The following is a 27,010-nucleotide window of genomic DNA, read 5'->3' as shown; positions in this document are numbered from 1 at the left end:
TTAATATAAATTTATTTTCCATGCCCAGCATCAACAATAATGAAAAGCATGACAATATCCCCGGGAAGGAGAGTAAAAAGAGGTATAATATAAAAGGGATATTTATTTTGTATTGTTCATCAAACAAAGAAGTGAAAGGTCACAAAATCCAGAAAATGGAATTATGTTAAAGCAGACAGTCTGTTGTCTCCATGAGACTTTCTCTAGTCTGTAGTCTCTCAGTACTATGCCTAGAATATTATAAAATTAGATAAGTCTCTTAACATATGCTTAGATCACATCATAAATTTCCTATCCTGTCTTTATATAAATACAAAGCATGAAAAAGTGAGAAGGATTATTGGGTTGTTGTAGGTTTTTTCAGGCTATATGCCCATGGTCTAGAGGCAGGCCTGTAGCCAGGATTTCGTTTCGGGGGGGGGGGGGGGGGGGGGCTAAATTTTTTTTAGGGCGGGGTTCAGGGGGGCTGAGTTTCGGGGGGGGGCTGAGTCTGAGTGAAAGAGGGTCTAGCCTAGCAAACCTTTTGTATCGTTACCCCAATACCCCCATGCATATGGGATATATTGAGTATGGTGATCAGATCATGATATGAATAAACATAACAGTTTAAATAATGCACCAGTAAGGCCTTTTCGCGAACCACCATGAGAATTTCGGGGGGGGGGGGGGCTGAAGCCCCTCAAGCCCCCCCCCCACTACATGCCTGTCTAGAGGCATTTTCTCCTGATGTTTCGCCTGCATTTATGGCAAGCATCCTCAGAGGTAGTGAGGATGCTTGCCATAGATGCAGGCGAAACATCAGGAGAAAATGCCTCTAGACCATGGCCATATAGCCCGAAAAAACCTACAACAACCCAGTGATTCCGGCCATTAAAGCCTTCGACAATACAGAAAGATTATTCATTTCCCTAGCATCAGCATCTTTGATAGAATTTCATGTATTACAAACTGCTAGAGAACTTCATAAACAAAATGAATATATTAAATGTGTGAAGAAATTACTACATCCATGATTTAATGAATTGGATAAACGTTGCAGTTCCTTCACTCTAAATCCCTTCTCTTCCTATTCTGAATTGACATCATACTATACCTTCTCTACCATTGTAAGTGTTATTAACAAGGAAAATAAATGTGCTGTAACAGATTTCTAAGACAGCAGAACTTTGCTTCCCGAATTGTCCATTACACTGTAAACATAAACGAATCAAGGTTTATTAAGCAATTTGTTGTTATACAAAACAAGTGAAGTCCTTACCAAGAAACCATCCGTGTACTGGAAATGCGCTCTGGAAGGGTCTTCAGCTGTTGGGCTCAGTGGTTTAGGATCAGACAAAGAGCGCTGCATCACCTTGGCAGATTTAGGGCTCAGTTGAGGAAGTTTGGTAACATCGGAATGAAGAATCTTCTGAGGACTAATATCGTCAGCAATAGGTTTTTCATAGGGTACAAAGGCTGACTCCATAACTGTAGCTGGAGATACAGGTGAAATGGGAGAATAGAGTACTTTGGGGGATTTTGGAGGGGAGGGGGCTACCTGAAGTGTTGGCTCTGGTCGGAGATGGGATGAATAACCTATTTCTAATGGTGTTGGGCGCTTTTTATCTTTTAGAGAGGAGGTGTCTGTGTGATATGGGGGGCTTTGTGTATCTGAATCTGTTTCTGTCTGGCATCCCAAACTTCCCCCTTTGTATGTCTTTTCTGGAGCAGAAATATGTTTTATTATTTCTACCTTTGCATCTAACTGGGCTCTCACAGATGGGGTCCTTATTGTTCCTAAAGGCTCAGTTTGTACAGAAATCTCTGCAACTGTCTGCACAGCAATACTGGAGACTTTGGAAAATGGCTTAGCCTTGTCTACCGCAGTGGTGCCTTCATATTTCCCCACATGAGTCTTCCTTCTGGATCTGTTGGTAGGATCCCATTCATCTTGGTCCTCATCATCGGTCTGAACACTTGTATCAACACTCTTTTTAAGTCTCCTTCTCCTGTCTGTGTAGCCCAAGTCTGCACTGTCCTCATCATCAGTTTGAACACCACTTTCCACTATCTTTTTGAGACACTTGGGCTCTTCTTCCAAGGTTTCATTAATTTCCTCATATGGGCCACGCAGCTTTGGCATGGAGCTCCTCTTTTTCAGCTGCTTTTCCTCTCTTGCATCAATGTCTTTAAGAGACATATCTGAAACAGAACTTAGGATGCCAGGCCTGGATATGTATTGTGTGACACCATCTGCCTGAACAGTATACCAGGCTTGGTTTTCTGGAATTTCAATCCCCAAGGCAGCAGAAGTGGTGACAGCTTCATCACCAGCCCAGAACTGGTTGTTGGCAACTGCGTACTGTCCTTCAAGAATGACTTGATCTGTGGTTGTTTGTGGGGACACAGCTTCTGAAGGGTCATAATTATATTGATAGATCTGGTGAATTTTTTGCTCTTCTAAGTGCTGGTGGAGTTGCTGTTGGAGCTGCTGAATTTGTTCAATGTGCAGCTGTTGCTGAGCTAACGTTTCCTGCCTCATCATAAACTGAGCTTGCCTCTCTTCTTCTTGCTGATATAAGATGTGATGCTTCATAGAATGTAACTCCTCCAGCTTTTTTTGTACCATAAACTGTTCTTGTTCTCTGAATCGTTGTATTTCTTGACGTTCCCACTCTAGCTCCTCGGCATAGCGTTGCTGCTTCAGTTTCTCAAGCTCTAGAAGCTCACGTTCCAAGTCAAGATGTTGTTGTTTGCCTTCTTCAGGAGCCATAAGGAGTGTAGCTTCATCATCAATTACATCTACAAAGGGCTCTGAAGCTGTTGTGAAAACAGGCATCAAGTTGGTTGGTTCAGTGGTAATCACTTCTAAAGGAAGGGCTTGAAGTCCTGAGTCAATGTCAATAGTAGTAATTGAACCATCCTTTTCAGAGGCTGCCGATGTCAAGAAATTGTATGATCTTGGAAGGGCTTGGCTCTGTTGCATGTTTGATAATGAGGGCATTGTGTCAACTGTATGAAAAGCAGACAAGTCTCTAACTGAAGTACTGAAAATAGAACCTGGCTGTGTCGTGATAGCAAATGTAGATGGGACTGGAGTTGCAACTGATGAATAAACAACTCCATTTGATGATCTCAGAACACTCCCAATACCATAAGGGGAGCTTAGGGATGAGACCATTCTTGCTTGGGAATATTGAGGTGCACTGATCCCAATGCTAGAAATCACTTGTCGAGTCTCTGGGTAAGGACCAGTAATCTTGCTTGAGTAATCAAGAATTTCACCTGAAATTACAGGGCAGAGTTATAGTCCAGTTCCCCAAAACAAAGTCTTTTGATGGATTCTGAAAGCCATCCCATAATGAGTAGAGACCAGGATGAACTGCATGCAAATCTTCATATTTAATGATTTACTTTAGTAATGCAGAGGGAGAGGGAAAACACATTTTTCTGATCATGCAGGCACATGCAGGTACCTCTTTGTGCAAAATAATTGATGTAAAATGAAGAAACAAAAATACACGTGTACATCGCAGCACAGTTTGTCACAGTCCAACAGAACGTTTAAACAAAATTGGGAGAAGAAAAAATAAATGAAATAAAAATAATTCATCCCGAAATGAGAGGAGCAACACCATTACTACATTTGAAAGAAAGATCTGATGCCTTATCATACTGACCTGTTGTTACTTTGCCCGAGGTTAAGTCTACTGCTACATCAGTTGCTCCAGTTGCTTGGTACTCAAATGTGTTCTTGCTTTTGTACAAAAAAAGTCCAGCTTCTGATAAATTTGTATCTGACATAGAAGGTTTCATTCCCCCAATTCCTCTATAACCATAGGACCCCGAACGATCATACTGATAGTGATCATCTCTGTAACCAAAACGATCTTCAGGCAGTGTTGTTGCTGGCGCTTGAGCTGTACAGCTCTTGCCAAATGGCAACTTGTAAATCACATCACAACAAACAGCCCTTCTCCCTGCAGTCAAATCTACAGGTTTTTCATCATCTTCTATTACAGTGGTAACAATTCCTGGAGTCATTTCATCCATGGTCACCATAGTTCTGTGGGATTTTGTGGTGCTGAGATCAACTACTCCACTTTCCATTGATTCTAGAGCAGTGGAAGCATCAATCCAACCATTGGTTACACTTACAGGAGGTACAGTAATAGGCTTTGTCGTGGCCCATGTAACTGCATGTGCTGGAATACCACGGGACAGATTTATTGGCACTTCATCTCTGTCTGGAGAAAGTGCCTTACTACTTGTTACTCTAGTTCCTGGTTCAAAGTGTTTCAGTGTTGTTAGTTGCAGTGGTGTTGTCATTGCATGCCCTATATCTACAAGACTTTCTGTGCTTGTACTATAACTTAATGTAGCCGTGCAAGTCACTATTGTAATTGTTCCTGGGACTGGGGGTGAAGAGGAATCACCTGTTGGTGCAATGCTAAGATTCATTATAGCTGGCTGAACCGTACTTACTGTCCTCCCAGAAGTGTCACTTGCCATAGTTTGCCTTCTCACATCTGCAGGTGCAGCAGATAGGTCCATACAGTTGTCTGTCCTTTCAATGTCCATTTTAGTCAAGGTACGGAGATCAATAACATCACCAAAGACATGAAATCTTCCATTCTCTCTATATCTGGGTGGATCTATTATATGAGTGGTTTCTGGGGGTATAGTAATAGAAACACTACCTGAGCCACCATTTTTGATTAAAGACACAGTACTCCTGCCAACCTCTGTTGTTATTAACTCTGTTGCTGAACGAGGCACGATCTCAAAAATTGAGTGTGCACTAAAAGGAGTAGAAGAAATAGTCTGTGAAGTATCTGGAACATACTTGCCTTGATCAGTTATGCTTTGTGTTTGCAGAGCACGCATAGATGGAGTGAATAATGAATGTGCAGTTGGTAGAGGCTGTTCTTTGTGGGGTGATTCTGAAGGCCAACTGGTAATTGCCTGGCTGGTAATGGATTCTGTTGGTGTTCCAGGTTCAGAGGGCAATGTGATAACAACATATGTTTCCTGAGAGGATTTGGATAATCTTGGGGAAGATTTATTAGAATGTGGAGATAAAGGGGATGTAGGGGATGGCAACTTGTACTCAACAGGGGAAACCAAGTTCAAAGTCATACTGCTGGTTAAAGCCAAACCAGCTGGTTTTGACTTTGGTTCTGTTGGTTTATAAACAGTTGTCGGTAACTGAGGAATTGTTGGTTTGGGAGCAATAGGAGGTTTGATGACTTCACTAGGTCTGTGAGTGAACACAAGTCCTGCTGGTATTGAAGCTGGTTTGGGTGGGACAGGAGGAGGTGCAGTTGTGTATATTTTTGTGATTGGTAACTCACTGATCTTAATAACAGATGTGTCCATTAATCTGACACTGCTGACAGATGTCACCTGGGTGGGAGCTGTTGCTACTGTAGCCATGGTTAGTGGTTTCTTTTTAGGATAAATAGCTGGTTTAGGTAGAATAGGTGGGGGAGGTGGTGGCGGGGGAGGAGGTGGTGGAGGTGGTAGATGCGGTGGTGGTAAAGATGGCTGAGCAGCAGCGGGAGGTGGAATTGCCTGAGTAGAAGGTAGAGATGGCTGAGCAGGAGAATAGAAAGAGCTTTGGGAAAATGAGAATGTTTTAGATGTAACAGTAGGAAGCGGAGAAACTGCAGGTGGCAAAACAGATACAATAGAAGGTAACATTGGTGCTGTCACTTGAGCTGTGTGTGTAAATTTTTGGTCAGAAATGATATCTGTTCCTGTCATGCTAAAAGCAGCTCTTCCTTGTTCATTTCTGTAAACTTCCTTCACAGGATCAGGCTTTGCCACATCTTTTCTGGGTTTGCCATATTCTGATTGGAAAGTGTCCAAAGCAGCAGGGACAAAGGACTGGGACTTATATGATGATACAAAGGAGTCGATATCTGATAGAGAAACTACACTCTGATCTATGTGGGTTATATTTTCAGCTACAATTGCTTCCTTGTGAGGTTCAATGCTCTCCTTTGTGGAACTTGTGGGACTCAGTGTCACTGAACTTGTCCCTTCTGAATCTGATAATTTGCTAATAGTATCCACTGTTTCTATATAGCCTGAGGTTATGTTATCTGGTCCAGCTAGAGGTGAAGAGCTGCCAGTGGTGTACACTGAAGATGTAGATGATGTCAGGGAAGATGTATCTGATGGTAGAACAGATGTAGCACTTTCTGAGGCCTCTGAATATGTCAACATGGTGGCCTCCTGAGAAATTATTTCTTCAATTTCCCGGGCATAATCTGTGAGATACTCATCTTCGATTTCCTCAGTTGTAAAGTGTTGAGTAATTTTAACATCTGGAATGGGAAGCACTACAGAACTTACTGAAGATATGTCTGAAACCATTGAAGTTGTTGCTTGTCCAGATGCACTTGCCTTTGTAGCTGATACAGACACTGATTTAGGAGATGATTGGGTTGGACTCAAACCTGGGGTCAACTGCATTCTTTGGCGTTTCATAAGCTCCTCATAAGCAGCATCTGCATCTAACAGTGGCCTCCCATCACTTGAAGATGGTGCCACACTGTCCAATACAATTATTTCATGACTTTCTGGCATGATGTAAGAACTAGACACAATGTCTTCTTGCGGCATATCTGAGCACAAAGGCTCTATTATGTAATAATCTCTTTGTACATCAGTAGATTTTTGCATAGGTTCTCCATATATTTGATCTAGTGGCTTTATTCTTTTCTCTTTGTCTTTCTGTTGACTCAGTTCATCACTCTCCTCTCCTCTTGTCATGAGGCTAGTCTCCATAGTCCCACTGTAAGCATCTTCTACTAAAGATTCATAAATATAGTCCTCTATTAGCATGCCACCATACAAAGGCTCTTTTTCAAACACATCATCTTTTTCACATGCATCTGGAAAGGCTTTGGCTTTGTTGGATGTTTGCAGGATTTCTTCATATACCTCTTCAGCACTTTTTAAAATCTTTTGACTGCTTTCTTCTTTGAAAACTCCAATAGGCTTATCTTCTGTAGGAGAATATAAAGACACAGCTGTAGGCAATTTATAAACTTTCTGCACTTCGATTATTTTTTCTGGACTGATTTCAAATGTTTCAGGGTCTGATTCAATACTTGGTGAATATTCGGAACAGGAAGATCGATGTAGTTCCTCCATTTCGGCTGCTTGGCGCAGTTCTTCTGTTGGGGAAGCATCTTCAATGGGCGAAAGATTACTTGGTGGTGTTTTTGGTCGCTCTCGTCTCCTCTGGGCTCTGAGCTCATCTTTGTCTTTTTTAGATTTTTTACTTGAGCTTTTCCTTTGTTGTTGTTGCTGTTGCTGCTGCTGTTGCTGTTGCTGCTGCTGCTGTTGCTGCTCGAGTTCGCGCTGTTTCTCTTGCTCTTTTAGCAACTCTTCCTCCTCCCTAAGTTCCTCTTCCTCTGAGGAATCTTCAATTGTGGGAAGAAGAGGACCATGTGTTCGATGCCTGGCTTTACGTTGTTGTTTACTTTCTCCACCAATTTTTTTGTGACTAGGGCTGCTGTCACTGTCTTCATCAAGAGATGATACAGATGTGGGAGATGTTCCTGGGGTGAAACTGGAGGCATGCAGACTAGAAGATCCCTCTCCCCTTGACCTGTCTTCTGGTGAATCTGTAAGACTTTCCATCTCTAACTCTGGTTCTTCATCAAAATATAGACTTCTCTTTGGTTGTTCAGATTCCTCAGAATATTTATTTGTTATAGTGCTGTTGAGGTCTATTGTTTTGAAACGACGAAGGCCACCTCCTCCTGTTACACTAATTTCTTCACTATCTTGACTTTTTGTTTCTCTGTATTTTGGTTCTGGGCTTTCATCAAATGTCTCATCATCATCATCATGCCAGGAATGTCGCCTGCTAGGATCTTCTTCATAACCTGTGCTACTTTTGCGTGTCATCCTTTTATGTTTCCCAGGAATCACTTTCTTACTCTTCACTTCTTCCTTCTTTTGACTTTCATTTGCACTGATTTCTTTGAGCTGATTCCTTATGAATTCATCATCTTCAGACCCAGAAGCATCCTCATCAGCACTCATCACCATGATTTGCTTGCGAATGAAATCTTCATCATCACCTGAACCTGGGCTATCTTCTGGTTTATAGTCATCACTGCTTGAAGAACCAACACTAGTTCTCCTCTTTCTCCGTGGGACAGGTGAATTCTCACTCTCACTGCTATCATCTACAGAGTCATAGCGTTGCCGTCTTGTTGGTGCATCTTCTGTTGGGTCTGCCTTCTCTTTGTATCCCTTCTGGTGTTTGCTTACTTCTTCAGGAGGTCCTCTATCTTTTCCTTGAAGATTCTCCTTTGCCAGATCTTCCTCAACAACACTGCTGGGTTCCGATACAATAAGTTGCGTCTTTGTTTTATGTGGGTCTCTTGATGGTTCACTGTAAACACTGTAACTGCCTTTGGTCTTTCCAGGCTTCTGTTCAACAAGGGTACTTGCTTGAGCTTCTAAAATTGACAAGACAGTGCTTTCTAGCTTTGCAAGATCTGAAGGACTAGTTGGGCTACTTTCCTGTGAAATAGCATCTTTTTTATAAGATTCTTTCAGCATCTCCTTTTCCTCACTTTGGATAAAACTGGGAATTTCACCAAGTGAACTTGAGATCCCATCAGATGAATACCCAGTGTCACTGAGGCCTTGGGGACTTTTTTGCTGCTGTGAACTGGATGTGTCTGATTTGTCATCTTCTTTCTCCTAAAATACATATATAAATATACATAAACAGATATTGAGATCCACTGTTGGTACTGAATAATAGTTTTATTCATCAACAATCATTGCTGCATTAAAAAGTGCCGAAAGTTAAATTGTAGGGAAGGGCAGGGAGAAATGCACTAAATGTAACAGTATTTAAACAATGCAAATATATCAACAAAGTCATTATTTCCCAATAAAATGTAATGCAAATTATTGGCCTGCATTTCAATTAATTTTGACCCTTTGCACTATGAAAATAATTTTTATCAATAGATTTGTGTTGAAGACCATTCAAAAATATTTTAAAAGCAAATTAGTATTATGCATATTTGTTTACAACTGCTTTTAACTACCCTTTAATATTTTTAAATAATACTATATTGATATTTATGCTTTTATTGTTTAATTAATGTTTTAGATGGATTTTAAAAAATTGTTGTAAGCTCTCTTGAATCTCATTTTGGAAGAATGGTGGGATATAAATCCAGTAAGTAAATATGTAAGTAAAATACTTGAAAATAAGTCCCAATATACTCAGAAGGGTAACTTTCATTAGACTGAAATGAATATAATTGGCCTAAGAATTAAGGATGCAAATATTCAACTCTTTCAGATTCCTAAAAAATGCTATTTTTAAAAGAGAGCCCGCATGGGCCTAGAAACATTGTTCTTTCCAAACTCCTCCTTTGTACAAATAATACATTTTTGTGCAAGAAATCTTACTGTTTCCAAAAACACGTGTGTTTTATTTTTGTTTTAAAAGGAAATACAATGTTCACATTAAAAAACTATGTCACCCTTCCTCTCAAATTGTTGGGAGTGTTGCCCAAACCCACTGTTTGTGTGTAAAACCACATTGGTTTCTGGAACTAATTTAATTGTATTTCCCACACAATGCCAAGGTTTCAAAGAAAATACCTTCTTGAAATCGAAGCAGAAGAAATGGGGGGGGGGGGGTTGTATTAAAAACATGACCCCCCCTAAAAACCCAAGAATGCTTCTGTTTACTATAATCTCCTGAGTGATGAAAAACGCATTTTTGAAGCCACAAAATGAATAATAACAACTAGTCTTTCCATTCCTCGTGGGTATTGGTTGAAATATTTAATGATAGTAGCAATATTCAAGGCATCTTTAGATGTGCAACACCTTTGTTCAAACCGACTCTGGCCAATAAAACACTTGATCCCTGTTGGCAAGTTATTTCACTTAGATGTAACCCATTTAGAAGAAATGTTTTGACCATAAAATGTCATATGGATATGTAATCATGTTTTCCCCTCAAATTAAGTGTTATTTATGAGGGTTATTTTTTAAGTAAGGTCCGTTTTGTTGTAGACACTAGTAGTTCGCGCGCATACTGCAACGAGCACATGCATCGTGTACCGGCATGCCTCGGGAACAACTGTGCTCAGTTTCCGCTCTGTAGCTAGCCTGTACGGTTCTGTTCTGTGCTTTAAAAATGTTTAAGACTATCAACTCACCCGCCGCATGTGAGGTTCGCTCAGTGATATGGTTTTTGTCGGCAAGGAACCTGCCTGCTGCAGAAATTCATTTACAGATTTGTGAAGTGTACGGTGATACTGTTATGAGTGAAAGCAAAGTGCGTAAGTGGGTACGACAATTCAAAGATGGCTGTGACAACGTCCATGATGACGACCGCTCCGGTCGCCCTTCTTTGATTACAGTGAACTCTTGGTTATCGGAGCAGGCGGCAAGTTTTTATGAAGAAGGTATTTTAAAATTGGTTCAGAGGTATGATAAGTGTTTGAACAAACTTGGCAACTATGTCAAAAAATAGAGTGAAATATGTACTTTCTGAAAATAAATTTACTTTTTTGAAATAAACTTTCATTGTGTATTTATGTTCAAACGGACCTTATTTAAAAAATACCCCTCGTACTTATAAGAATTTCCCTTATGGAATCTTTCTTTTATGTTGATGACACATAGAAGTTCTTGGAAGATTGGCTATGATAAAAATATAAAAATTAGCAAAGAAAACTATTCATGAGGTCATTTTACAGGAGAGAATGCTTCTAGAACATGGCCATATAGCCCGAAAAACCTACAACAACCCACTTTACATGTACTTTTTCCATATACTGCAATGTTTCAGTCTTCCTGAACATCAGTATCTCCTTATCTTTCAATAAGGAAACACACCCAAAGGTGGAAAATATTAGTTGGGTTTGAAGTTTGTTGCCTCTTTGACATTCAATGCAAAAATATAATGTACCTAAAGTTTTTCATAATTTACCGTGGTTCTAGGATATATGGATTTAGGCCCAGATCAATGACCTCATCAGATGGGAGTGTAATCGGTGGCATGTGCCAGTCAATCATCCCTTTCACCATGGAGCCTGCCAGCTCCCACCCCATGACACACTGCAACTTCTGGTGGACTTGTGTGGTGAAAGGGAAGGAGAACTGGCTCACAATACAGGAAGCTTCACGTATTGCCTCCGATTAATCAAGGGAAGCTGAGTGGCAGATCCCTTCCCCTGTGGGATGGAATTACAAGGAGATCGGGAGATGTGGGTTGTGGGTTTCTAGCCATTGCCTAGAAAGAAGACTTTCAAATACAAAGACTCTCAGGATGTGTGTCCCAGTTGAGCTAAATTCCACAGTGAATCCCTTTTAAAATCATCCAAATAAACAACTATATATTTTATGAATTTAACATGTGGCTTTTTATATACTACAGCATTTTATTAACAACTGCATGTCATGACCCTTTTTGAAGTGGACTGTGGCATGACATTCTGTAATACCTGCTGAATTGAACACTATTTGTGTCTTAATATTTGCACTAAAAGGTGTGATGCAAGGCCAGAAAGTTATTTTTGTTCTTTACAATATGTTCTGTCTAATTGAGCTTTATGAAACAAATCCCCCCTGATGGGCACAGCCATATTCTCCATGATCAGTGGGAGTTCCAGCAGCACATCTGAAGAGGTTGTAGGACAAGAAGGGGAAGAAGCTATATACCCCAGGGTATGTACAGAAACCAGTAGTATTAGCAGACTAATGTGCATTCCTCTCTCTGAAAACTATATTCTTCACTGCCAAAGTAGCTGCATTAGCATGCGTTACATCAGCAGACCAATATACACACAGATAAAAAGTCTACTGGGATGTGTTGTTTCAGCTAAGACTCCTTCTGTTAAAACCAATTTCACATGCTGAATATGACTCTGGAGCTTATTACATTGTTCAGAATTGTATGGAGAAATAATATTTATTTTATTCAGAGTGAAATTAAAAACTTTCTGGGATTGATTTATCGTATATACTTGAGTATAAGCCAACCCAGATATAAAAATCCCCCATCCCTGCGCAGCTGGAATGGGGGAGAAAATTGCCTCTTCCCACAAAGAGAGAAAAAGATAATTCTGGTTGGAACTACTTGGAGGAGGCAGAGCCAGGCTCTTTGCACTGGCCTGCCCCCTTCCTCAGTCGGATGCTGAACGTCAACCCACCACTCCCACCCTTTAAACAGTATATTAGGGTTGCCATTAGGGGGCGGGTAGGAATTTTTTCCCTCCTATGTTCTAGGAGGGTTTTTTGCCTACCCTATACTGTTACAAGGCAAATTGGGATGGTGTGGCGTTAAATAGGTGATCACGGTAAACAGTTTAGAAAAGCTAAAATTTGGGATATGCCCAAGGCACCCCCTTCAGGGGTGAAGGCCATTAACTAAAACACTCACCTAAGGTTCAATTTGATGAGGTGAGGGGAATTATAATGACCTAGGAATAGGGAGAGTATGGTCTCAAATACACTGAGAGAAACTTCTACACATTTCCTTCAGAGGTTTCCCGGGTTGGGTGTCCAGGGGACCCGGGTGTTTTTCCCTAACTAGCCGAGGGGTAGGCCGGACAGAGACGCTACCTCGGCTTTGCCACCAAGTTCAGGATTCATAGATTTAGATCCAGTCAAAGTTAAACAGGTAACAATTAATAAAAGTTGCCCATAATTCAAATCCAAATATTGTTGTGTGGTCTCGTTATTTTGGGGGTTAGCAGGCAAATTCATGTCAGTTTCTATTTCAAAGTGTAAAATGTATGAAAAACTCATATAGGATTTTGAGGGGTAATGGTTTTTTGAAATCTCTCTTATGATCTTTAATTTTGTTCTAGTTTTCTTTAAAATTTGAATTTTTAGTTGTATTAACATTTCTGCATTTAAATACTCTTTTTTTGTTCTTTCCCACACATTCTATGGAATAAAATATTTATTTGAAGATTCTGAAGCTCTGTGAACTATCAATAAATCCAGAACCAATTCCGAGAAGCTCCCTCTGCCCCAGGTAATGTAATCACAACAGAAGATAAAAGGGAAATATTATATGTTACAGAGTGCAAAAATTATATATTTCAAGACAGTATGTGTGTGATTTAGAAATGAAATTGATAGCAATCCGGTCTAATATTAGATATGGATTAGCATTTTGATAAAATCTTATGCATAATGACATTTTGTGAGTCTGCTTGTAGAAAAGATGACTGTGGGAAGACAGAGAATTTAGAAGCTGGAATTTAAAGTGTTCAAAAATACTGTGATATAGATACACATGGAATGGCAACATAGGACCATACCACATGCAGGTCTCTACCCCGTTGTTTCCCAAGATGTGGGATAGTGGTTATGGCATCATACTAACTCCTATTTCACAGTCATTTGCATTGTATGACTGTGATGGCTTGGCAATTTAAGTTATTTTAAAGGCAAAGTGTTGAGTAAAAAAATGCTGGTTAGGGGAGAGTTGAGGATGCCACCACAAAAGTGCCCAGACAAGTTTTGCGACTGTGACACAATCAGTGACCATTGATGGCTTCATGCAGGGAAGAGGCAGATCAGTAATGGGTATCCCATAAGGTCATGCAATAGGGACTGTCACCAAAGGTGATGGTTGTGCTACTGTGCAGAATCAGGTCTTAGTCTAGCCATTTTAAGTCCAGCACAGTGGACAGAATATAGTGTGGCCAGAAAATACACAAACGATATGATGTGCCAGCAGTGACAGTCAATTGTATTTCAGCAGGAACATTAAAACAGGAGAGCAATTATGAACATAAGACTAAAAATCTACACGCTGAAAAAATTCATAGTGCATATAGATTTGAGCGATAAAATTGCATTTTTGTTTGCTCTTGTTGCCAAAGTTTGGGTGTGTGTTCCTAGTTTAGCTCGGACTCTATCGCTACTTCTTATTTTAAACCCAAATATTTGTGTGTGGTCTCGTTATTTTGGGGGTTAGCAGGCAAAGGCCAAGGCACCTAATTTTACCATAAAAACTGGGAAAACTTATTGACATGAGTATAAGCCGAGGGTGGGAAATGCAACAGCTACTGGTAAATTCAAAATAAAAAATAGATACCAATACAATTACATTAAATGAGGCCTCAGTAAGTTAATTTTTTTTAATATTGACATAAAACTGTAATTTAAAGTAAGATGGTCCAACTCTGATTAAATCATTATTCTAACTTTTTTCAGTGCCAATGTGCTTACGTAACCTTCCAATAATCACCATAGTTTATTTTGGGGGAAATGTTGTGTGTATATGAATAAGGAAAAGTGGGCAAGATTGGCACTAAGACAGGAGGAGAGGAAGGCACACATTGCACCAAGAGAGGAGGAGAGGAAGGTGCACTCTGCATGAGAGAGGAGGAGAGGAAGGAGAGCTGGGTTGCTATGCAGAGCGGTGAGATTCCTGACAGGAAGGTGTGGGGATGAAAGAAACCCTTTTTTTAGCCCCACTCCTTTCCACCAGGACCCTCACCGGAGTATAAGCCTAAAAAAGGCTGAAAAACTAGGCTTATATTCGAGTATATACATTATTTATAAAACAAAACCCTATCATAAAAATTATTGTAGAAATTAGAAATGTTTGGATTCTAAGAACGAGTTATTTATGTGTTTTGATGCATATCTGATGACACAGAGCATCTTACACTGATTTTTTTAATGGCTCTAGCTGTGAAGCTCTGTTGGGATATATCAAAGGGTTAGGATTCCCTGCACCGGGATTGTGGCGCAGCTAGCTGAGTGTCAGCTGCATTAAGATCACTCTGACCAAAAGGTCATGAGTTCGAAGCCAGCCCGGGTTGGAGTGGGTTTCCAACCAATTGTGTGTAGCCTGTTGTCGACCTTTGCAACCCGAAAGACAGTTGCATCTGTCAAGTAGGAAAATAAGGTACCACCTTAAAGTGTGGGGAGGCTAAATTAACTGATTTATGAGGCCATAAAGAAGACTCCAGCAAAGCATTCCAGCGGGGAAGCATGCGGGGAATGCGGAAGTGCTTCATCAGCGTCGCAGATGGACGATGAAAGGGACAGCTCCCCTGGTGGCCAGAAAAAGTTAAATAGCCTCTGTGTATGTCTGTATATGTTGGTATGTCAAAAATTGGCATTGAATGTTTGCCATATATGTGTACACTGTAATCCGCCCTGAGTCCCCTGCGGGGTGAGAAGGGCGGAATATAAAAGCAGTAAATAAATAAATAAATAGGGTTAGGGTTTGGGTTAGGATAAAATTTCAGACAAAGGCCAGTTCCTGATATTTTATAAATATTTAAGAAGGCATTGATTTCCCATTTCTTACTCTGAATTTTTGATTTGAAGGGAACAGTAAGAGAAATGTGTATTAAGGAAAACAGTATTCTCATATAACCATAGTCCATTGCAGTCAAATCTAAAGCACTTTTAATTAACTTACATTATTTGAATTCAGTATTTAGGCAGGTGATTTAGATTTCTCAGACTAAAAGAAATAAAATTTAAAATCCCCACATTTCTAGGTTCTGGCCATAAGTTTTTTTTAGTGGAGGAAATGAAGAAAATGGGAAAAGAAAAATACTCACTGCCTTTTCTCTTATTGCTTCCACATTATCCGGCTTTGGTAATGGTACTGTTGGAGAAGAAATGTCTTCTTTGGGGTATTTCTGATCTTTGGAAATGGTTTCTGGAATACCAATTATTAAATCTTCTCTTTTAATATCTTCCTGCCTTCTTGTTTCTGTGAGCCCTTTGGGTACTCCTTTATCTCCAGTTAATTGTGTTACTTTATGCTTGCTTTCAGACAAATGGAGTGACTCTACTGAAGGTGGAAACTTGGTGTCATCCTCTTCCCTTTTTACCAGTTGTGCCTGATCACCCATAGCCTTTGAAGAAAGTGAATCCTCCATAGGTATCTTGGCTAGTTTTACCTCCTGAAGTTGAGTATCTTTTGGAAGCTGATCGGCAGAGGCCGTTTTCACTATTTTTGTCTCACGCAGTTTGGTGTCTACCTTCTGAATGTGATCAGCAGATGGTATTTTGGCCAGTTTTGCTTGCTGAAATTTTGAATCGGCCTTCTTAATTTCACTGTCTGAAGGCACTTTTGTCAGCTTTTCTTGATGAACTTTTGGATCATGTCGAAGCTTATCAGCAGATGATGTTTTTGCCAATTTTTCCTGCTGAAACTTTGAATCCTCCTTCTGAATCTGATCAGCAGATGGTGTTTTTGCTAGTTTCACCTGCTGGATCCTTGGATCCCCCTTTTGCATCTGATCAACTGAGGTTGTTTTGATTAGTTTGCCTTGCTGGATTTTTGCATCCTCCTTCTGAATCTGATCAGCAGAGGCCATTTTACCCAATTTGGCCTGCTGGACCTTTGGATCTTCCTTTTGAGTTTGAATGCTTTCTGATACTTTCCCAATATCCTTTGGGTCTTTCTTTTGAACGTCTTCCAAAAGTTTATCAGGAGATGATTTTGTGATTAGTTTTGATTCTTCCTTTGGAACTTGATCAGCGGATGGTGACCTGGCTATTTTCGCCATTTGGATATCTGAATCTTGTCCTGAAATACCATGAACAATTTTATCAGCTGATATTGTTTTAGCCAGCTTTTCCTGTTGAGGCTTTATATGTACTTTTTGAGCACTTCCTTGGATTTTCTCAGCAGAAACTGTCTTTCCTGGATCTTCTTTCTGAAAATCTGGACCTCTTTTTTCCATTTGAGCAGGTCTTACCGAAGTTTTCTGTTGTTGAGGTGACTCAGTAGATTTAATCTGACTTTGAGGAGCAGCTGATGGTTTGGGAGATGGTTTTGAAAGTACTGGAGGTGTCATTTTGTCCATACCTCCAAGTTGTCCAGATAATGCTCTTTGTGTTTGGCAGTTTAAACACAGCCATTCTTGTACCTATAAATTAAAGAAAGCATTAAATTAATAAAATAAGTATTTTCTCTTCAATATTCATAATTATGGTTGCAAAGGGCATATTGATTTTTCTCAGATTTTACAATTTGACTTTCATATTGACTACATATAATTCCTGTAAAGAAATAGCATTAAAAAGCGATATTTAACATAATAATATGAACCAGAATTGAAATCATCATCATCATAATCATCATCATTTAATTACTTATTAATCGCCCTCCATCCAAGATGCTCTAGGCGATTTACAAGCTAAAATTGTAAAAGATAAAAATACATAGATACAGATATTGATAAAACTAACATAGAAATACATCTATATAAATAAAAATGTAAATGTCCATTTGTGAGCGACTTCATAACTCCCAAAATACTTAACCGATTGCTTTGAAATTTGGTCACAACATAGCAATTGAACAGGCAAAGGTTTAAAGGTTGTCAAAATTCAACGACTGTATAGATGTCACACTTGTGACAGGTAAAAACATGTTTTGCTTCAAAAACAGCACCATCAGCTGGATGGCCAAGCAGTTGCTAAGGTTCCAAACCTAACATCTCCTGTGCTCGGAACTGCCTCCTCTCCCTCCCTCCATGCTTGATCATTGGTTGGAGAAGAAAGCTCCCACCTTACCGACTGATTGACACTCTCTTCCCACCAGAGGCTGCAAGTGGCGGTTGCTTTGCTGATGGGAAGGAAAGGAGGAGGAGGGCAGGGACATGTTTTCGAAAGGACTCTATGGAGAAGGCTGAGGAGGTGATCTGAGAGACAGCAGTGAGAGAAGGGCCTCGGGAGGGCGGGGGGGGGGGGGAGGTCAGGCAAGAAGACACCATCAAAGTTCTCCAGGCAAATAGCTAGACAGCCAGATAGGATGGACTCTCTCTCACACACACAACAGATATCATAGATCCAGAAGAGATCCCAAGGTGCCATTCAGTCCAACTTTCTTCTACCACGCAAGAAGACACCAGTATAGCCCTCCAGACAGATGGCCAGGCAAGGAAAGGAAGAGGAGGGCAGGGACGCCAAAATCCTTTTGGAAGGGACTCTATGGAAGTGGCCAAGGAGGTGGTCTGTGAGGCAGCAGAGAGAGAGAGAGAGGCCTTAGGAGGGCAGGGAGAAGCAGACCAGGAAGAAAATACCAACAAAGCCATCCACACAGATGACTAGCCAGCCATAGATAAAAAAGACTTGCATGCACACACACAGCAGATATCGTAGATCTGGAAGAGCCCCCAAGAGGCCATCCAGTCCAATCCTCTTCTACCATGCAAGAAGACCACCATCGAAGCCCTCCAGACAGATGGCCAATCAGCCGTAGATATGACAAACCATATACATACACACACACAAACACATGATAGATATAACTCAGGAAGAGACCCCCAAAGCCGATCTAGTTAACCCTCTTCTATCATGCAGGAAGACTCCATCAAAGCCCTCCAGACAGATGGCCAGGCAGCCATAGATATGATAAACCACACACATACACACACACACACACACACACATCTCCACAGACAACGGAAAAACAAAAATATTGTATACTCACAAGCATTATGAAATTATATATATTAGAAACCATCTTTTTCTCTTTTCTCTCTTTTCATTATGAAATTACATTTATTAGAAACCCGCTCCTTCTCTTTTCTTTCTTATTTCACCAGACTGGGCCACAGCAACGCATGGTCAGTACAGCTAGATTCATATATAAATGCATATTGATACAGTCCAATATAGAGGCTTTTTCTGTCAGGATTAATTTAGTTATGTATGTGTTTTAAATGTGCTTCTATGTATTTCCAAGATGGATTCTACTGTGTATTAGAAATGCTGTGTAGAATGTTTATTCCATGATGCTGTGATTAAGTAACCTTGAGAGAAGTAAGATAATGCTTGCTCTTGTTGGGAACAGAAGGGAGTAACTAGTCTCAGCAAGAAGAGATAAGCAGATGTGAAGAGGCCTTCGTTTTGACTAGTTCCTGATTGTAGCTCGCTGTAGAAAGACGTGTTTTGGATGTGCTTAGTAAAACTTAGTTTCTTTTGTAACTCAAAGCTTGCAGAGTCCTTATTTTACAACACAGTGTCTGCTGATCTAGAAATCCTTCTGCTGTGCACCACCAAACTCTGACATTTTCAAGGCTATTGAAACAGTATAAAATTATGTCACAAATAATTATTAAAAGCCGGTCATATTTATTATTTTCTCCTTTTCTATTGGGTGCCACATAAAATTAAAAACAATGGCCTCAAAAAATAAATAAGCATTTTATTCCCTTTCGGTCTGCTGATTAAAATTGGTTCCACTGATTAATCAACCAAAGCTTTTGTAGGTATATCTACCAGTAGATTGATGTATTTGATAAATCCATCCAAATGTTCAGTCTATTGTAAATAACTAATTCACCCTAAATGCTCTTAACTTACAGCAACATCTGTTTAGCAGCCATATATCATTTGAAAACACAGTAGACCTGAACTATAAAAATAGCCATGCAAGAGACAGCTGAGTTCTTCACAGAAATATCAGGTGAAAAGAGAAAATCTGTGCACTCTCTCTCTCTTTCACTAAAGGGAATTAAAAAAAATCTATTCTGGGATAGCTGACAAAATTCAAAGATTAATTGAAATACTGAAAACCACATAGTTCTGTTATTTACTAGCTCTTGGACCTGTGGTCCCCTAGTGAGATTATATCAGTTTTGCACAACTGATATAAAGGAAAGGGGCATGACTGTCCCTGTGATGCCAGTTCAGAATCAGTGACTTTGCTAGGTTTTTTTTTTGTCATGTCAGGAGCGATTTAAGAAACTGCAAGTCGCTTCTGGTGTGAGAGAATTGGCCGTCTGCAAGAACGTTGCCCAGGGGACGCCCGGTTGATTTGATGTTTTATCATCCTTGTGGGAGGCTTCTCTCGTGTAACTGAATACACAGATGTCTATAATATGCCAAGAAGAGAAAAGTAGGTACATAGTATATGTAATGGACTACACTTCTGTAGAACTTCTCTTAAAGATATTGAATTTGGTAACACTTCACTCAAGTATTACCATACCATTAATTAGGTTCTTGTGGGTTTTTTCGGGCTATAGAGCCATGTTCTAGAGGCATTTCTCCTGACGTTTCGCCTTCATCTATGGCAAGCATCCTCAGAGGTTGTGAGGTCTGTTGGAAGTAGGAAAAATGGGTTTATATATCTGTGGAATGGCTGGGGTGGGGCAAGGAGCTCTTCCCTGCTGCAGTTAGGTGTGAATGTTTCAAACCAATATGTAACATACTATCTTGGCATTCTTGTCCTCTAGGTTCCCTTGGCTTGGGGGAACAGAAATCAACTATACTGCAAATGCTTACTTTGCGTAATGGGTTGAGCCGCCCCTGTCTCTAGATATAAGGAAGGAAGGAAGGGAGAAAGGAAAATTACAAATGACAATGAACTCTGCATTATCTGTTAGTTACCCAGATATAAGTAACCCAGAGATCATAAGTAAAGGTTTTCCCCTGACATGAAGTCCAGTCGTGTCTGACTCTGGGGTGTGGTGCTCATCTCCATTTCTAAGCCGAAGAGCCGGTGTTGTCTGTAGACACCTCCAAGGTCATGTGGCTGGCAAGACTGCATGGAGCGCGCTCCCTCTCGAAGGAGTACCTATTGATCTACTCACATTTGCATGTTTTCGAACTGCTAGGTTGGCAGAAGCTGGGGCTGACAGCGGAAGCTCACGCCGCTCCCCCGGATTTGAACCTGTGACCTTTCAGTCAACAAGCTCAGCAGCTCAGTGCTTTAACCCACTGCGCCACCAAGGGCTCCATCAGAGATCACAACTTTCCAATAAACCCAAACAGAAAATTTAAAAATGCTGCTTAAGTAGAATGTATGCACAAAGTAAGAACCATTTTTGTATTGCCGAAGGCTTTCATGGCCGGAATCACTGAGTTGAAGGTTTTCCGGGCTATATGGCCATGTTCTAGAGGCATTTTCGCCTGCATTTGTGGCAAACATCCTCAGAGGTAGTGAGGTCTGTTGGAAGTAGGAAAATGGGTTTATATATCTGTGGAATGACCAGGGTGGGACAAAGGACTTTTGTCTGCTGGAGCTAGGTGTGAATATTTCAACTGACCACCTTGATTAGCATTTAATGGCATGGAAGTGCCTGGGGGGAATCTTTTGTTGAGAGTGATTTGATGTGCCTGATTGTTTAATCTCTGTTGTTTTGTTGTTGTAATTTTTGAGTTTTTTAATACTGGTAGCCAGATTTTGTTCATTTTCATGGTTTCCTATTTTCTGTTGAAATTGTCCACATGCTTGTGTATGAACCAACCTGGACACAGCGTATTATTTGAGAACACAGAAATGCTGGACCACTCTCACAACCACCATGTCAGACTACACAGTGAAGCCATTGAAATCCACAAGCATGTGGACAATTTCAATAGAAAGGAAGAAACCATGAAAATGAACAAAATCTGGCTACCAGTATTAAAAAACTGAAAAGTTACAACAGCAAAACAACAGAGAGTAAACAATCAGGCACATCAAATCACTCTCAACAAAAGATTCCCCCCGGGCACTTCCAAGCCATTAAATGCTAATCAAGGTGGTCAGTTAAAACATTCACACCCAGCTGCAACAGACAAAAGTCCTTTGTCCTACCATGGTCATTCCACAGATATATAAACCCATTTTCCTACTTCCAACAGACCTCACTACCTCTGAGGATGCTTGCCATAGATGTAGGTGAAATGTCAGGAGAAAATGCCTCTAGAACATGGCCATATAGCCCGGAAAAACCTACAAAAACCCAGTGATTCCGGCCATGAAAGCCTTCGACAATACATTCAATATTTAATATACCTGGAATTACCAAAAAATGCATGAATAGGTTCACAAGTTGAAAAAGTTTAAGAATCCCTGCTCTAGAGGACCTTTCATACTAATACCATGAAGATGGAACTGCTATAGTTCCATACCATGAAATTCTGGGGTTTGTAGTTTGGTGATGTCCCAGAAATATTTGACTATGAATTCTTAATTCTTCTCTCTGAATTGAAAATTCCAGGAAACCATGGGATGGAAGCCATGCCAATAGAACTGGAATCATAATGCTATAATTGTAGGGTCTGAAAGGGTCCCAGATGTTGGTGAACTGTTTTTATTAACTTCAGCTCCCATAACTGGCCGGTCTGGCTAGGGCTGATGGGCAATGGGTCCAATAACTTCTGAAGAATACAGGCTCCCAGACTTCCCAAAGTCCACCGGTTCAAAATATCACTTTCTAAATCTATTGGGACCTAAAGAACACTGTCAGAGAAATACAAAGATCCAAAATGGCATTTCCAAAATAGAAAGTGACACTAGTATCATACAGGCTATTGTCAATAAATGGGCATATGGCCTCTAGAACATGGCCATATAGCCCGGAAAAACCTACAACAACCCAACTATTTTTGTATTTCTACTTAAATTGGTCTGAGGTCTCTATCATCCAGATTTCTAAAGTTTTTTTTAAAAGGGAAAAACCAATAGTGTACAACACCTTTTCCAACATGTGTATGTTTTTTTAAAAAATAGTCCTGTCAATACATGTTAAATTTTAAAAACTTTGTGCTCATTTGAAGCAATGAAGTAAAATAAAACCTCTGTAAACCTTATTATGTCATCAGCCCTTAGGCTTTTAGTTCCCTGTCAAAGCGGTTCTCTGTAAAATCAGGTTTTGTAGTATGAAGTCATATGCCTCAGCTTAAGTCTCGTTCTCTCCTTAGCTAACCTCATGCCACGAATACAAGATTTTCCCCACGGCTATCTTTTCAGTTAGCTTACCAAACCACATTTGTTAGGACTAAAGGAATGGACATCGTATGATTTCAGTGGATTTCACAAAATAATTGTTTTTACTTCCTTAGGATTGGGCAAAGAGATATTTCATGCAGGGTTTGGGCTTAGTATTAGTTTTGTGTATAGCAACATTAGAAATCCAGTGATTGTTTCAAACCAATATGTAACATACTATCTTGGCATCCTTGTCCTCTAGGTTCCCTTGGCTTGGGGGAACAGAAAGGGTATTGGGAGAAGTAACCAGGGCTAGAGGGGAAAATACATTAAAGATGGATGGATTTAGGCTATGTGAGCCTATGCCACTTGGCCATTTCATTTCAGCATGGCAGGCTTTTGCTCCAATTTAAGTCACTACCTCCATTCCTAAACATTGTTGTATGGTTTTGATTATTTATGACACCCTGTAGTGCATCGCTAACATTGAAGAATATGAAGTATATGAAGATTATTCACAAAATGTATAATTCTCTGCAAGAGAGGCACCTGCTAAGAAATTATCACCCCCATGAGAGGGTTTTTTTCCCATTCAGTAAGAGAATGAGACAAAGAACACTCCATTATTCATCAGGACTTCCATTATTTGCCACAAATATCTCAGTGGAAAATTGCTGAAGCATAACACACACATACACAGAGAGCAGGCATGTAGCCGGGGGGGGGGGGGGGCTCGGGGGGCTTCAGCCCCCCCCCCCCGAAATTTTCATGGTGGTTCACGAAAAGGCCTTACTGGTGCATTATTTAAACTGTTATGTTTATTCATATCATGATCTGATCACCATACTCAATATATCCCATATGCATGGGGGTATTGGTGTAATGATACAAAAGGTTTGCTAGGCTAGACCCTCTTTCACTCAGACTCAGCCCCCCCCCCTGAAACTCAGTCCCCGGCCGAAACCCCCCGTGAAAAAAAATTCAGCCCCCCCCCCCCCGAAACGAAATCCTGGCTACGGGCCTGACAGAGAGTAAGCATACCAGGCATGGCTGATTGATGAAAAAGATTTGATTGATGAAAAAGGCTGAAGAAAGAGTGATGGATGGAAATAACTGAAGGAAAAGATGGCAAATTTGCACAATGTAGCATTGCAGCTATATTTTCAATTCAATTGTGACAACTGTTGTCCAAAAGTGCAGGAAGTAGCAGGTGAAGATCAAAAAAGGTTACTTGTTTCGTGTAAGGTAAATTCAAAAGACATTTAGTATATGCCAAGTATTTAAACTTTGTTTGTGTAGTTAAATACCGAAGAGTCTCACTTATCCAACATAAACGGGCTGGAAGAATGTTGGATAAGTGAAAATGTAGGATAACAAGGAGGGATTAAGGAAAAGCCTATTAAACATCAAACTCCTATTAAACATCAAATTTTTCAGAGGTGCAGCAAGCCTCTCCAAGCACCAGGTGCTTGCTGGGAGAGAAAAGCCTGCACTGTGGCACAAATGGCTGGGAGTCAGCTGCATTAAGATCACTACTGACCAAAAGGCCATGAGTTCGAAGCCAGCCCAGGTCGGAGTGAGTGTCCGCCCAATTTGTGTAGCTTGCTGTCAACCTTTGCAGCCTGAAAGACAGTTTCATCTGTCAAGTAGGAAATTTAGGTACCGCCTATGTGGGGAGGCTAATTTAACTAATTTACGACACCATAAAAGTCTCCAGCAAGCCTGCAAAGAATGAGGAAGTACTCTATCAGAGTCACAAATGTAAACGACTCTGGCCCAGTTTACCTGTCCGAACGGATTCTCCCCTATGAACCATCAAGGCTATTAAGATCTTCCGGGGGGGGGGGGAGGGCTGCTCTTGCTCCCACCACCCTCGCAATCACAGTTGGTGGGGACAAGGGACAGGGCCTTCTCGGTGGTGGCTCCCCAGCTTTGGAACTCCCTCCCACTAGAGATCAGATCTGCTCCCTCCCTCCTGACATTCAGGAAATTACTAAAGACCTAGCTCTGGAATGTGGCATTTGAGGACTGAACCTAGAACCTCCCCCTGTGATGAATTATGATGAACTGTGACTACGAGTATGACTATGACCATGACTGGATTGACGATTTGGCTTAGGTAATTGTAATGATGATGTTTTATTGTACTGTATTGTACTATTTTAATATATAATGACTTTGCACTTGTTGTTTTTTATATGATTGTATTTTATATATGCTGTAAACCGACCTGAGTCCCTCGTCAAGGTGAGAAGGCCGGTATAGAAAACTTCTAAATAAATAAATAAATAAATAAATAAATGGTGAAGCGACAGCTCCCCTGGTGGCCAGAATACACTCATGAAAAGCTGGAAAGTTAAATAGCCTCTGTGTGTCTGTCTATACATGTTGTGTCTCAGTGGCATTGAAAGTTTGCCATGTATATGTACATTGTAATCCACCCTGAGTCCCCTGCGGGGTGAGAAAGGTGGAATATAAATACTGTAAATAAAAAAAAATAAAAAATTTCCCTCCTATCCCTGCAAGCACTTGGTGCTTGGAGGGGCTTACTTCACGTTGTTGAGAAACAGCTGTTTCTCAGAGGCACAGCAAGACTCTTCAAGTGCCGGATGCTTGCCGGGAGGGAAAAGCCTACACTGGAGCAGGCTTTCCCCTCCCTTCCCGGAAAGCACCCGGTGCTTGGAGGGGCTCGCTGCACACTGCTGAGAAACAGCTGTTTCTCAGAGGCGCAGCAATCCTCTCCAAGCTCTGGGTGCTTGCCAAGAGGGAAAAGCCGGCACCGGAGCAGGCTTTTCCCTCCTGGTAAGCACCTGGTACTTGGAGAGGCCTATTGTGCCAGCCCCGGCACTTGGAGAGGCCTGTTGGGCCAGCCCCAGCACATAGAAAAACCAGCTGCACCGGCCCCGTTGGATAACACGGAGCGTCGGATAAGCGGAAGTCGGTTAAGCGAGACTCTACTGTACATGTTAACTGTACCCCCATCTTCATCTTCTCCCCCAAAACAATAGAAGCATTCAATCCATTAGGTTCTTGTGGGTTTTTTCGGGCTATAGAGCCATGTTCTAGAGGCATTTCTCCTGACGTTTCGCCTGCATCTATGGCAAGCATCCTCAGAGGTTTAGAAGAGGTTCAATCCATTATTTCCTTGTTTCCCATCTAATAATACTGACAATGTACTTTGAAAATATAACATGGCAAAAAAGTCCAAATATGCTTTGATATTATTATTTCTCTTAAACACCTCTTTTTGATGATGTCACGGTATTGGTGATATTTAGAAATACTCTGCCTTTCTCCGAGAACTAGAATGTTCTTAGAATCATAGAATCATAGAATCAAGAGTTGGAAGAGACCTCATGGGCCATCCAGTCCAACCCCCTGCCAAGAAGCAGGAATATTGCATTCAAATCACCCCTGGCAGATGGCCATCCAGCCTCTGTTTAAAAGCTTCCAAAGAAGGAGCCTCCACCATCTTTGGAAGCTTTTAAACAGAGGCTGGATGGCCTCTGGAGCTCAGGTAATTCAGCTATGGGAAGGCTGTGGGGGATATCTCAAGGTGATCTAGCCACAACTGGACCACCTTAGCTTGCTTCCTCCTTCTCCTTTCAACTCCAAAAAAACCAGATAAGATGTAGGATAAATACACCTGGTCTGCTCTTGTTATTTCATGGTTAGCCATCAATGTGATTTGAGCATCCATGTTTGGTATCTACCGTAAGTCCTAGAATCAAGCTCCAATGAAACCTAATACTCACTGCATAATCCTTCAACAAGTGGTATGAGTGCAAGCTACTCTAGCACTGGATGAAACCTCGCTTCTTGGACAGGCCACCAACCAAAATTACTTCAATTTCATCTGGACTGACCCCCCTGGTCCTGTCTATTACTGATTCATCTGAATCTGATGTAAACAGACAGATTATTCTGGATCATTAGCATATTAATGGCATCACACTTCAAAGTCCTCACTCGGAGTGTCCATTTATCTCTTTCACAAATGTTTAAAGAAGACTTTAAAATATAGCATACCCTAAATGCCACAGAACTGGATAGTAATCTCCAATTCTCATAGATTGGATTAGCTTTGCCAGGTGAGAACAAAATAATCACAAAACAGTGCCATCAACTTACAGGGAACCTGTCCAGAAAAACACAATGATAACTTGTACTGAAAATCCTGGGAACTCTAGGAGTATCAAGAGGGTTGAATTCCTCCTTATTTGGGTGATTAAGCTGTACAAAACCCCAAATTCACAGTGAATTGGATGTAAATAATCATTCTCATGCAAGAGCCCCTAGAGTTGCGTAGCAACAAACAGCTTGAAA

At 40.7% G+C, this 27,010-nt stretch overlaps 1 protein-coding gene across 5 annotated transcripts in view; it reads right to left on the bottom strand.

The window, feature by feature from the left end:
* The window catches only part of PCLO (piccolo presynaptic cytomatrix protein), a 337,168-nt gene that overhangs the window by 155,804 nt on the left and 154,354 nt on the right, over positions 1-27,010 (bottom strand). For all 5 annotated transcript variants that reach the window (XM_060778188.2, XM_060778189.2, XM_060778190.2 and 2 more), the window contains exons 4-6: positions 15,585-16,904; positions 3,660-8,712; positions 1,259-3,264 (exon numbers count right to left, since the gene is read on the bottom strand). In XM_060778188.2, coding sequence (XP_060634171.2) covers positions 1,259-3,264; positions 3,660-8,712; positions 15,585-16,904 — 8,379 coding nt within the window. The remainder of the gene's footprint in view (positions 1-1,258; positions 3,265-3,659; positions 8,713-15,584; positions 16,905-27,010) is intronic.

The sequence above is a fragment of the Anolis sagrei genome, chromosome 5, assembly GCF_037176765.1.
Source record: "Anolis sagrei isolate rAnoSag1 chromosome 5, rAnoSag1.mat, whole genome shotgun sequence".
Classification (NCBI taxonomy): domain Eukaryota; kingdom Metazoa; phylum Chordata; class Lepidosauria; order Squamata; family Dactyloidae; genus Anolis; species Anolis sagrei.
This window is presented reverse-complemented; position numbering and strand designations above follow the sequence as displayed.